Here is a 13,711-nt window from a genome sequence, read left to right on the forward strand (position 1 = left end):
TTTCACTCAGCCACAGTGAATGAGCAGGTTCTCCATTCTGTACCCTTCTCAAGTACACCAGCGAGCAAGAGTTGTGTCATATTATGGCCAACACTGGACTGACTAACCATAGATTATGAAGAAATTTAATTTGTTCTCATATATTCGTTATTTTCCAGTATATTTCCCATTAGCTTCTTTTTCTGACACCTTTTGTTGTCAAAGGATCTTCAGTTTTGTGTCCATCCAGGCTCATGCCCTATACTCTGGAAATATTTTGATCACTAACATATGTTGACCTAATTTTCCATTTAATTGCTTTTATCGGTATCACTTAAAATTCAGTGTGCTCTTTAAGGAAGTTCTCAATGTAGACTGCAGAGGACTGGAAAGCACATTGACTTGAAACGTAAAGTTCCAACTCTGATACTTTAATATTAGGACTGAGCAAATTAATAATAATCAGTCCTTGGATTGGACTCATCATGTCCAATCATTGTTTCAAGTGCTTGGTGAATTTTAATTTACATAAATCTCACAACAACCCTATAAGAAGGTCCAATTATCACAACTAATGTTGAAAGAACTGAGACCCAAAGAGTTTAAGTAGCTTTCTTGGAGTCACACAGCCAGAAAGCATAGAACTCAAAATTTGTATCAAGGAATTCTAGCTCCAAAATTGGTTCCATAATGCTATTTTCCACTTGGAGAATTTTTCTTAATCTGTTAAATGGGGGTAATATTCATCTTATTGGACTGTATGCTGCTATATCTAGAATATAGCAGCCTGTTTTATTTTATTTTTAAGGACTTTATTCATTTATTTGAGAGAGAGAGACAGAGACAGAGAGAGCAAACATGAGCAGAGGGAAGGATAGAGGGAGAAAGAAACAGACTCCCCGCTGAGCAGGGAGCCCCATATGGGGCTCAATCCCAGGACCCTGAGATCATGACCTGAGCCAAAGATGGATGCTTGATCAACTGAGCCACCCAGGCATCCCTAGTAGTCTGTTTTAATAAAATATTATTATATTATTATTATGTTATTAATATTTTATTTTATTAAATATTAGTTCTTTTTTTCCTTCTGAAGGAGCAGGTTTGTTGGAGAGGATGATAAAGATTTCAAATGGGATGAAAACTAGGAACCATAATTTCCATGAGGACTTTTAAACTTAGGGACAGAATAATTCTGTCTTTAGCTTGGGGTATTCATTGACTATAAAAAAAGACCATTTTCACTGGCAGTGTCTTGGATAAGACCTCATTCAGAATATAACTAACTTGATAACCCCTTTACATTAAAAGACTGTAGCTGATAGATTTAATTTTAAAAATCACTAAAAATTTAAGTTCTTCAAGCATTATCACAAAATTTAAAAATAGCTGGAAAGTACCTAATATAATATGGACATTATTATACACTAAATTTACCTATTTTTTTAAAGATTTAAAAAATTTATTTATTAGAGAGAGAAAGAGAGAGTATGTGCGTGCAAGAGAGCATGACTGGGGGGAGGCCCGGGGGGAGACTGCAAAGCAGACTCCCGCTGAGCAGGAAGCCTGAGGGGATCATGACCTGAGCGGAAGGCAGAGGAAGGACTAAGTTTACCTTTATGAAGAGTCTCCAAAAGATCCCTTTCTCCTAAAATCATCATTATTTACAATTTTTTACTAGTTCAGAAAGGCTGGGTTTTGTTCAACATATTATGCCCCATTAAAATAATAACATTTATGAGGCAGGGTTTTACTTAGGTAGTGGTTTAAGGGTGGTCACTCAGAGGGAATGTGAATTAGAGCACCTGGAAGAGAGTATTCCCCTAAGAGGTAAGGGGAAGAGGCAGACAAAATATGCACTCTTAAAAGTCTTCTCCAAGATTCCAAGATTATTTTTCTAGGTGAATAGTTAGAAATTTAAAAAAAAAATAAAGAATAAAAACTAGATGACTAGAAAAATTGTACGAAGTTTCATTAACCTTTTTTAAGGTTTAGTTTATGCAAAATAAGGTACCTATATCACCCATATTTCAATACTCATATAATTCAAATATAGTCATTATCACTATAACTGTCTTAGTGAGATAAACTGATATATATGTGATACATATATATCATATCTGTATGATAGCATATGATAATGTGATAAATGTGATAAACCATGTGATAACAAAGGAATAGAATGGGTGTTGAAAGGTTAGCTAGACTGATCTCTTTTACTTTTTCTAGAAGTTTATGACTTGCCTGACATTCATAAATAAATAGTGTGAGACTGGGACCCAAATGAGCAGTAAATGTATTAGTGATTTTTTAAAATTACTCATTTATTTATGTATTTACTTTAAAGATTTTATTTATTTATTTGACACAAAGAGAGCACAAACAGGGGTAGCATCAGGTAGAGGGAGAGGGAGAAGCAGGCTCCCCACAGAGCAGGGAGCCAATGCAGGGTTCAGTACCAGGACCCTGGGATCACGACCTGAGCTGAAGGCAGACACTTAACCAATTGAGCCACCCAGGTGCCCCCGAAATTATTTAAGTAAACTCTATACCCAATGTGGGGCTCAAACTCATAACCCCAAGATCAAGAGTCACATTCTTCTACCACTGAGTCAGCCAGCTGCCCAGTATTAGGTCTTTTTATTACTATATGAAGATATGTGTATGTGTGTGTGTGTATGTGTGTACCTGTAGGCAAGGATATACGTTTGTATAAAATAGGTCTGTCCTTTACAGTTGTTTTAGAAATTCTATTTGAGTTCTGTCGCTTAGATATTAAATCACCAGAACCAGAACTAAGATATTAAAAAGTCTGCAGAATAACTAGCAGTAACTTTAAATATTTTATATTTAGAAAAACTCATATTACCTTCCAGAGAAATTCATGCATATATTTATTATTTATTTATGTGTGACGAGAGAAAGAAACATTCTATATCAAAAATGCACTTGCAGAACTGGATGCCCAAATCATTAGAGAGGTAAGTTGGTTACTCACTTATTGGATGGAATATTGAGTGGACAGGCACAGGGCTGACAGTCTTCAGAGGTTCCTTTAGTAGGATCACCATAGTAACCAGGGAGACATTTATTGCAGTATGGGCCACCTGTGTGATTCTTACAGTTCTGAGGAAGAAATGCACATCAAAGATGATTATTTCGGTCTCAAGCATCAACATATTACCAAAAATAGATTTACAGAGTTATTAGTCCATTCCCTATTAGGAAGAATAATTTTCCACATTAAATAGTCAATTTTGCAGCTGGGAAATAGCACTGAAAATTAATCTAATATGTAGCTTATAAACAGCACGTCAGTTTCAGCATATGCATACTTAACAAAAAAACAACTTAAGTTCCTCATAATTTTTTTTCATTATACAAATCTTATTTCCTTTTTCTGTTAGTTTTCATTTTTTCCATAGCAAATACATGTGATTGTGCATATGTGTGTACAAGTGCATAGTTACAGAATCCTAAAAATATATATTTAATAGAAATTATAGCTGATGCTAGGTAAAAGTCAATTGTTCAGTTTAAAACTGTAGATTTAACGAGAACAGTGGCTACTCATACAAATCCTCTGGGACAATGATGCTCTTACCTCATCGATTAATTTGGACCTCAGTGGGCTCTGGTGATTTGGACAATACACTAACATATTATATCTGTGAGAGGCCTGCTTGGCTCCTAATTAAACAATGAGAATACTGAAAGATTTTTAAACACATCAATATGTAATGAAACCACAAGGCACATGACAATATTCTCCAAAACTTTTTTTTTTTAAGTGAAATGGCATTTTTCTACAAAGTAGTAATTTTGGGTCCAATGTCCTTTCCAAAAAAAAAAATCAAACTACACTAATTTATATTTAGATTTCTTCATATTAGTTAAAGTATACTTATCAACTCAGGCTGTGTTCGCAAAAGGCTGGTATAAGGGTGAACAATCCAGTTAGCCAAACACTGGAATTGTCTATAAAGCTTTCAATAGCACAATTTGATAAATTTTTATGTTTTGGCACCATGTAGACCTAACTTCTTCTCCCTCCAACGGTACAATAAAATGTATCTAATTGCTTTTTAAAAATTGTCCAATATGGATTTATTATGACTGAAATACATTTTTATTTTTATAACCATATAAAATTAAAATATTTTTCTCATGTTAAAAAGAGTTCATCAGTGCTTAGGGGTTCAAAATCTTTATCTTTATGATCATTAATTAAATATGCAGAAGAAATACTTAAAATGTAAATTCCCTTTAAGGATAAAGCAAATATTTATCAGTCTGGATGACCACTGGAAAGACCAGCCTAATTTAATGAAAGGTCTGAAATATTATTACATCCGTGTATTTTTTAAAGAAGCTCATTTTAATTACATTTATTTAACGGATAATAAAAACACACAAATAAACACATGGTTTTAAATGGTGCTTGTTAAATTATTTGGGGAGAGGGACAACTTCTTTATTGAGTAGAAAATAGTAAATCAAAATCCAATCATTTAGTGCTCTGAATCTCTCACATTCTGTAAAATGAGGGAGTTAAATCCTATGATTTATGAAGTTTTCAAGCTCTGAAATCCCATGACAATTTCATCAACTACAAATGAATAGATATTTCTTTAGTATCTGGTGATACTTAAAAATGGTTTTTTCTTTAAGGTACTTTAATTTCTCTCTCAAATACATATAGCAAGACTTTTTTCAAAGAGAGAGAGGCTAACTTCTAAATAGCATGTATTCAGATGGAGTGTACAGAACATGGACCAATGTGAAGAAAGGCTTTCTCCTCTTTGACTTCATCTTTGTATTAATTCCTTTCAGTCTTCAAGCTTAACTAAGATTGGCTACTACTAAAAAAAAATGTGTATTTTTTGCAATATTCTTTGCATATTGTCATGATCAAATTACAACTTTCGAAGACTTAGGGTTTTAAAAAACAAGATCATGAAATTGATTGTCTTAACCATGTTTCAAGGGGGTATTTCTGAAATTCCGCTGAAAATCTTGCATAACCCAGACAGCCTCCTTTTCTTTAACTACTGATCTAAAAGAAAAAGATAATCTAGAAGTTGCTTTTATTTACTGATGTCATATTTCTTCTAGAGGACATCATAAAATTAGTCTTCACACTGAATGTTTTTGCAAGTGAGCCTATGAAACAGCATTAGACAACAGTACAGTGGAAATCGGAACTGAAAAATCTAAGATGAGAAGTATTCTCTGATGGGCTGGATATTTTCACAGGTGTCCTGATCTAAAATGCCTTCCAAATGTTCATTCACAGCACTTACAACAATAACAATGAAAAGGGGCAAGTATACAATCTTCCCATGTGGCTTTGAATGTTTTCTGGGTCACTTCAAATGTACTTTGAGTTAAAATGACCTTTTGATATAGGTCCACACTATAACAGAGGTCTGGATTTTGATCTGATATCAGAAAAAGAATTTCAGTTCATTTCTAATCATATTTCAAATCAAGCCAACTGAAAAGCAGTTTATCTGTAAATTTCATTAATTCTCTGCTTAATGCTAGGGGAAAAATACACAATAAAAAAGGGATAAAATGCATGTTAAGTAAACATTAAAAATGTCTTTAATGTGCAACATTCACATATTTTTCTCTGTGGCTCATATTAGAAACAACATGCTCAAAATGGGGTATTAGCACTTACTTCATTATCAATATCATTTCAGATAAAAGACATTTGAAATTCTCCAGAAGTATCTTCTTACATGATCACATATTAACCAGCCACAATGGAAAACCGAGAAAACACCAGATTCTACTTCTGTTGCAAGATCTCTATTGTTTCCCTAGGATTTCCTCGGTTATTTGAAGGTGGCCTCCTATTTTTTTCTCCATGAAACGTAGTCAATAAACAAGGTTTCAACAAAAGATCTCAGATAATTGTTGCTCCCTCCCTTCTTCCTCCTCAAATTATGCTGAATGAAACTATTTTATTCTAAAAATAGGGCTTCCATTCTCAGAAATATCACATAACCAAATGGACCAACAGCATGATCTGATTTACTCCTCATCAACCCAACATGAAATAGGACTATTGGAAACATTATAAGTCTGGTATTGTGATCTATTTAGTTTGTCTTTTTAGATTTAAATAAAGCAAATCCATATCAGCTTTGGGCTGAATAGTACCTAAAGCGTGTTAGCAAAGCATTTAAAGGTAACTCAACATTTTTCCCAAGGTACATTTTAAAAGACGTGTGGTATAATTAAAATGGAAGTTGCTTAGTCTCTCTATTTTTCTAGTAGGAAAATCTACTGATCCACAAATTAAGGCTATCATGCTTTATACTGCAATGCCATTAAACAAAATCTTGTAGAGAGAAACCAGAAAGAGCATCAATAAACCTAAATGCCAAATTGCATTGAAACAAAAGCCCTGAATTTTCATTTGGGGTTTTTCCCAGAAGCTTTTAAGTGGACAAGAAAGGGGGTAAAACTGAGCAAGAGGAAGAGAAAATATTAAGAAATAGAGATAACAGAGTCTGCCTTAAAATATACAGGGAAATGAGAATATGATATCCTCCTAAATTGGCACTGTTTCAAATTGTGTTTCTGCAAGACTAATGAAATGAGAAGTGTCGCTTCAAGCTTCATGCCATGTCAGACATTATGAAACGAACCTGCCCTTGAGTTCACCAGAATGGTCTATGTAGCGTACATTCTCCAATCTAGAGGTTTCTTAGCAGGATAAGAAGTACTGGCCTTTGCAGAGATTTTCCTCTGCTGAAAAGTTTAGACTTAATTGCAGCAAGGAGAAGCAGCTCTGGTGACTATGTACCGCATATATTTATTATTTCTTAATCTATATATGATACTTTGTTTTTACTTAATTGTTGAAACTTTAAAATAAAAAACACAGAGCATACCCTCATTTTTTTTTCACTGTGGAAAAAACTGAATTATGTCTATTATAAAGATTATATTTATATTTTGATATTATGAGGATACATATCATTTCCTGTTATAGAAATAGAGACTATCTTTGATCGATTTATGGAAGGGATTGAAGCCATATATCTTCATGGTAGATAGGTATCCCAGTCGTTTGGTATATTTTATTATAATATATCTAATTCTAATTCAATTCTTAAACTAGTATGGATAAACATTTCCTAATACTTTTTAGTCCGGGAGACCACATGTGAAAGAGCATTGTCAGCTGTCAACTCAGTTCAATATAAAGACCCCTGTTGAGTCACTTCTTGACTCAAGAGTTTGTTCCACAGGTAACAGTTGAATTGCGGGGCCTACGAAGCTGATTTTAGCCTTGCGAGTCAGCATACCCAGAGGAGAAAGCACTTACCAGGCATTCCCCGGTGATGTCATCACAGGATTCGGCATGACTGAAGCACTGACATGGTTCACAGATGCCACCAAAAATAGTTCCGTTCACTCGTCTGTGCTGAGGCCAACAAGACTGGAAGAAAGATAAGGTTCCAAGTCTTAGGGATTTTTTTCTTTAATTTTGTTTTTTTGTCCTTTTTAGAATATATATATAGATAGATATACATATATATGTGTGTGTGTGTGTGTATATATGTGTGTGTGTATATATGTATATATATATATAAAATATATATAAAAATATATATATAAATATATATATAAATATATATATATATATATATATATATATATATATATATATATTTAGGTAGCACACTCAGCAAACATGCTCATCAAAGTGTTGCCATTGTTGAAACATTGTTACAGAGCTAGATCTGACATTTGGGACTTGGTACTGACCTTAGTGTTACTGGCAGGTATGAGATTAGAGGAAGCATTAACTTGGTATCTTTTCTGAAATGGTAAAATAAAGAAGAGATATAAAGAATTGAAATGTGACAGTCTCAAAGTAAAAAGCACAGATAGGAAAATAGGAGAAAAATTACTGAAAAAAGGCAGCAGACATGAAAGGACTTTCAGAGAACCTCAGCCGAAGACAGCATCTAATGTCATCCAAATCAATGTCGATTTTCCTGGAATGTGTTCCTTTACCCACATACAACTGCCCTCAACTTGGTCAGCCTGGCAATCATTTGGAAGAAAGGTAGTGCCCCTCCTCTGACATTTGATCACATACACAGCTGACTTCTACACATGAAGAATTCACTTCTTTCCTTCTCAATTCCTCACATCCTAGTACGTTTTCTCCAAATGACATTAAATAGTTCAGGATTTATTTACTACATATTCCCTTGATACTTCATTGCATTATTCTACCAGAACTCTACTTACACTCATCATTCCCTTTTTAAAGTGTGGAATACTGTACCATACAAAAATGGAATTCTGATTCAAAGAAACGTTCGGGTCTTAGAGCTTGGTGTCAGTGTCAACTCTAGGTCCACCATCAACCTTGATGAAGTTTCCCTTCCATGGGGGTTAATATGAACTGTACGGGATGCAAAATGGGGGGGGAGGCAAACACGACTGCCCTCTAGAAGCTTCTGGTCTCCCTCAAGTTAGAACTGCATTTTGTGGGTTATTTATTATATTTCTGGATGGTTAACCATAATGTAATATATCATGAAAAGACCCCCCCACCTTTTTTTTCCAGTTGAAAATGGAAACGAGAAAAACCACTAAAGTAATAAAGTATAGAAAATTGTGTTGTGTACTGTTGGAAATGTTCTTTCTGCCTCAGGGTGTGAAGACTCTTAGATTTGAACATCAATAACAAACACATAAAAAAAGGGTTTGCTGATACTTCACATCTGAAAGGGAAGCAAAAATGACTTTCCTCTTAATTTGGTCAGAAACAAAAAAGGTGTTGATTTTCTATCCCTTACTTATAATTTCTCCTCATTAAAATTTTTGCCACCCTAGCTTCGTTGTAGAAGAAATATCCTTCTGTAATATGTATTTCTAAAAACTGGTGAAGCAGCAGACCCAGAAAGGGTAGAAATTAAGGGTGTTGATAACAGGGAGATAACTGATTAACTGTTTCAGGACAGATATTCATTGAACTGTCATTCGTAAGCTTCTGTATACTCTGCAAATGTACTACTCATATCATTTTCTCATTGAGTCCAAAAGCATCAGCAGTGTCTCCATTTGTATCTCCATTCGCCATGTTCCCCTCTAGAACAATGGGGTGGTGCACGTGAGATTCTTACTCCCCTCAAAGGAGTATTATTATACTTATAATCCGCATTCCATTATCCGTTGTCTTTCCAGTATTCTCTCTCTGGGCTGCATCAATAACAGCTTTCTTTTCTACCAGATCACTACTGTCAGCTCAAAAATAAGATCCAGTATCCCCATTAAAAATTAACTAAAGTGACAAAATTACTTCCCTAATGTGATGAAATTATTTCCTTAATATCCCATAACTTCCAGTTACCTACCTGTTTTTCTTTTTAGTGTCACTAATAAAAAAGTCTTTTCTTCCTTACTTCACTCTCATGCTTCATTCCATTCTGCTCTGTCTTGTGCTGTGGCCACTCAGTTAAAACACTTCAGCTATATTACCACATTCCTGGTAGCCAAAGCCAGTGGACAATTCTATGACTGCCTGACCTCCCAGCAACACATGGCTTAGCTGACTCCTCTCGCCTTCAAATGCCCTCTTCTCTCAATTTCCACGATATCACAGTTCCATTTCTGCCATAGCTCTTTGCTTGCTCCCTTCTTTAACCCAACTTCTCATTGTCAGGAGTTCCTAGGAGCTTTTCTCTTGATCACCTTCTCTTTCTCATCACACCGTCTCCTAGGTAATTTTATTCAGTCCCATGGTTGATGATCCCTTCCAAATACATATCTCTAGACCAGAAAGGTATTTCAAATTCAAGACCTGCATATTCTAACTGTACATTCACATCTATACTTTACACTTTTCAAATCCTGTATTTCTAAGATGGACTATTGATTCTGTCCTCTCCCTACAGCTATTCCTCCCCAGTCTTCTCCAGCTCAGTAAATGACATCATATCCAATTGTTCAAGCTGGTAATTTGCGACTCATTCTTAAACTCCTTAGTTCTTTAAACTCTCGCCTGGTATGTAGTCTATCAATAAATCCTACTGGTTCTACCACCAAAATATATACAGAGTAAACTCATATCCTTCTCCATCCTCTGCCATTAGCCTACCACAAACCAACAGCATAGTCTACCATAATAGCATACTCTACCACAGTAGCATATGAACTATTCTTCCTCTCATTCTTGCCTTCCTATATTGTGTTCTTCAGACTGGAGCCATAAAAACTTCTTCAAATAATAAAACACAGATCATGGGACTAACCACCTTAAAATATTCTCATCAATTTCTATTGCACTTAGAATAAAATCCTAAATTGTTATAATGCTGGCAAAGCTCTGAATGGTCTGGTTCTTCCAATCATGTCTCATGCCACTCTCTCCCTTTCTTACAAAGCTTTAGAAATCTTTGCCATCTTTCAGGTCCTTGTGGACTCCAAAAAGCTCCTTTCCACTCCCTCCTCATACTCTTCCAGCTTCTTCTACGAAGCTGACTTTCTCATCCTTCAACACTCAGATTACATATTTCCACTTCAGAGAGCCTCTCCTGACAGCCTTTCATAAAGTAGCCCCTCTCATCTACTCCTCCAACACCCTTCCTTAGTAGTATCAAGATACCTTGTGAATTTTCTTCATGGCATTTATTACATTTATTTAAATTTGTTCTCTGGCATATTATCTAGCCTACCACTAAAGGTAATGTCCTTGAGGGCAGGGATCATACCTGTATTATTCATCACCTTATCATTCATATCAAGAGTCTTGATTGCATCAAAATATATGATTATCAGTATCAGTTAAAAAATATATGAACACTTCCATGACGTAGTTAATGTTATTCCCATCACATAGAAAAGAAAGCTAAGATTTGAATTAAAGTACTTCTTTTTCAGTACCCCACTTCACTTTGATTTGCTCACCTGTCTCACCTGTGAAATGAAATGAATTATGATAGTACCAGGAAAGTCAGAAAATATTTGAAAGATTAAACTGTGGAGTGATTTATAAGAAGTTGGGTAGAAATGAGAAAATAAGACTTCGAATCAACATTGTGGCTCCAAATAGTAAAAGAGAATGATATTATAATGAGAGGTTCGACCTGTTTTTTGGCAACCAAGAATTATGACATTCTGGTCTTTTTAGTTTACTCAGCTCTTAAGTGGTTTGTGGATATTGGTGATAGGAAAGCTAGCATGACTGGCCTTATAAACTCAATAAAAAGCAAATGAAATCAGGAAAGGATAGGAATGAATAATAGTAAGTCTAAAAATTGGACGTTTTGATGAGGAAAAGAAGGAATTGTTAGTGGAAAAAATGAAAAAGAGAGAAATCCTGGAGTTCAGAATTCATTGTCTCTTGATTCAACTAAATTCCTTTATGGGCTTCTAAGCACCTTTATTTATCAAACAATTATTGTGTAAGAATCACAGGAAGCTTTCATTTTCCCTCCTCTGTTTCTTTGACTCTTTCATGCTTCTCTCTTTCTACCTAATTGTTACCATTAATTTAGCATCCAATCTGACGTTTTTGCACGCAGGGATACTTTCAGTGACACTGAGCTGTACTGGAACTGCTCATCTCTCTGAATGATTATTGCACTTATGTTCTGTACCACTTACTGGTCCTTTAATTATGTAGTGCTGAGATCCAATTTTTCATAGGTGTTTGTTCTGGCTCTCAAAATAGATGGTTAGTTCTCTAAGGACAGGGATTATGATGTAACCTTCTAGATAATCCCCTCAGCATCTAGTACAGAATTTACTAAAGATTCACAATAAATACCTTTGAAGAGAGGAACGAATAAGCAAAAAACATAGCCAACTGAACAATTCTAATATTCAGTTTTATATCAATGGACGTTTGGAACTCATAAAGATGAAGAAGAGTACACAGAATAATGAATCTAGGGATAAGTATTAAAGGAAGAATAGAATCAAGGTATTTATTATTCCAATTGAAATTGGAACTTAAGGGTTCAAAGGGAGCGTTCTGGCTTGAATAAAAACTAGTAGGCTCTTAATAAAAGAATATGTTTCATCAAATACAGCATGTATTTTAAATGTAAAATCAAATTTAGGTTGACAGAACAAATTTATTTCCACAATTATTTTTCTCTTCTTTAGATGAATTTTGTAAAATCAAGTATGTCAATGAATTTCATTTAGTTTTATTTCTAGATAGGTGAATCTGAGCCTTGTTAAAGAAAACACATTTGTCATGAATATGACTCTAAATCCTGTGTATCCTCTAAAAGCATGCATTATTTTAGGTCACAAAAGAACTGACAAAGCAATGCCTAGAGTATTTCTATAAATGGTTTAATGGGATAGTGTGTTGAAGTGGAACATCTTGGTACACTCAAATGATTCCTTAAAGGCACCATTTTTAAAGAATTTAAGCTTCTATTTATCTGCAAGCCATGTCCTCTATCAGAAAAAATTTTTGGCCAGGTTTCAAGTAAAGCCAATTTCAAACTACCGAAAAAAAACATATAAGTACAGGAAAATGATTACCTTAAAATGACACATTGTGGTATTAAATAAGAAATGTTAATCTTATTACAAAACTAGAAGATTGGGGTAGCAACAAATATCTCAAATTTTAGGTGTTAAGCAAATCAAAGCCATGTAGGAAAATTTCCAGATCAAGGTATTTCTTCCATATATTATATTCTTGGTATTTTAAAGAGTGCATCCTTCCGTTGCTTGCAGTTTGGTGTTCTTAGAAATAAAGTAGAGAAGGAGTGTGATGCACAAGATTAAAAACCAGAGGCAAGGGGAAAAAACAATGCGAATTCCTCTAAGTATGGAGATAGAAATGAAGGGAAATTATTTTGAAATATTAAATATGATTCTGCTATCATTCATCTTATTTTATCAACCAATTAAATAGGAAATAAACACTCAGGAAAAGATCAGATTTTCAGCTGTCGTAAGGTAAAAATATCCAAAACAGAAACATCATTTCAAGATGATATAACGTGAGCAGTACTCGATTTGAAAGCCATGATTTTTGGCAGACACTCAAGTTTCTTCTTTAAGGAAAACATTATCATTTATTTGTGCAATCATTGATGGAAGAACTAAACTACTTTTGAAACAGTGTATTGAAAGCAATGTGGGAGGAACTTGGAATGCACTGAGGATTTATTCCTGCACACTTACCTCGCAGGAGGAGCCCGTGTATCCAGGAGGACACTGACAAACTTCCACAGCTGTGGCGAGGCTTCTGTCAGTAGGATAGGGCACCGCGGATTCAAGGCCCACCGAGCCTAACCTACAGTGGGAAAGAAAAGAGACGGTACATAGCTTGAGGACTCTTAGAGAAATAAGAATGTAAACATAGGTAGGGGCGCCTGGGTGACTCAGTGGCTTAAAGCCTCTGCCTTCAGCTCAGGTCATGATCTCAGGGTTCTGGGATGGAGCCCCGCATGGGGCTCTCTGCTCTGCAGGGAGCCTGCTTCCTCCTCTCTCTCTGCCTGCCTCTCTGCCTAGTTGTGATTTCTCTCTGTCAAATAAATAAAACATTTAAAAAAAAAAAAAGAATGTAAACATAGGTAAACTGTTCGTGTTGAGAAAGAGGGCCCACAAATATCCATAACTTGAAGCTCTGGTCATTCCTTAAGTCTGTCCAGCACTCGCAAGCACTCCCACTCTGAAATGCTGAAAAGATACGAGAATATTCCTGCTCACGTCTTGGGGTTCTGGATGT

General features: G+C 35.1%; 1 protein-coding gene across 2 annotated transcripts in view; it reads right to left on the reverse strand.

Moving 5' to 3' along the window:
- The window catches only part of LAMA2 (laminin subunit alpha 2), a 661,080-nt gene that overhangs the window by 269,388 nt on the left and 377,981 nt on the right, over positions 1 to 13,711 (reverse strand). For both annotated transcript variants that reach the window (XM_046006188.1, XM_046006187.1), the window contains exons 15-17: positions 13,165 to 13,276; positions 7,322 to 7,435; positions 2,975 to 3,102 (exon numbers count right to left, since the gene is read on the reverse strand). In XM_046006188.1, coding sequence (XP_045862144.1) covers positions 2,975 to 3,102; positions 7,322 to 7,435; positions 13,165 to 13,276 — 354 coding nt within the window. The remainder of the gene's footprint in view (positions 1 to 2,974; positions 3,103 to 7,321; positions 7,436 to 13,164; positions 13,277 to 13,711) is intronic.

Source organism: Meles meles, chromosome 5 (assembly GCF_922984935.1).
Source record: "Meles meles chromosome 5, mMelMel3.1 paternal haplotype, whole genome shotgun sequence".
NCBI lineage: Eukaryota > Metazoa > Chordata > Mammalia > Carnivora > Mustelidae > Meles > Meles meles.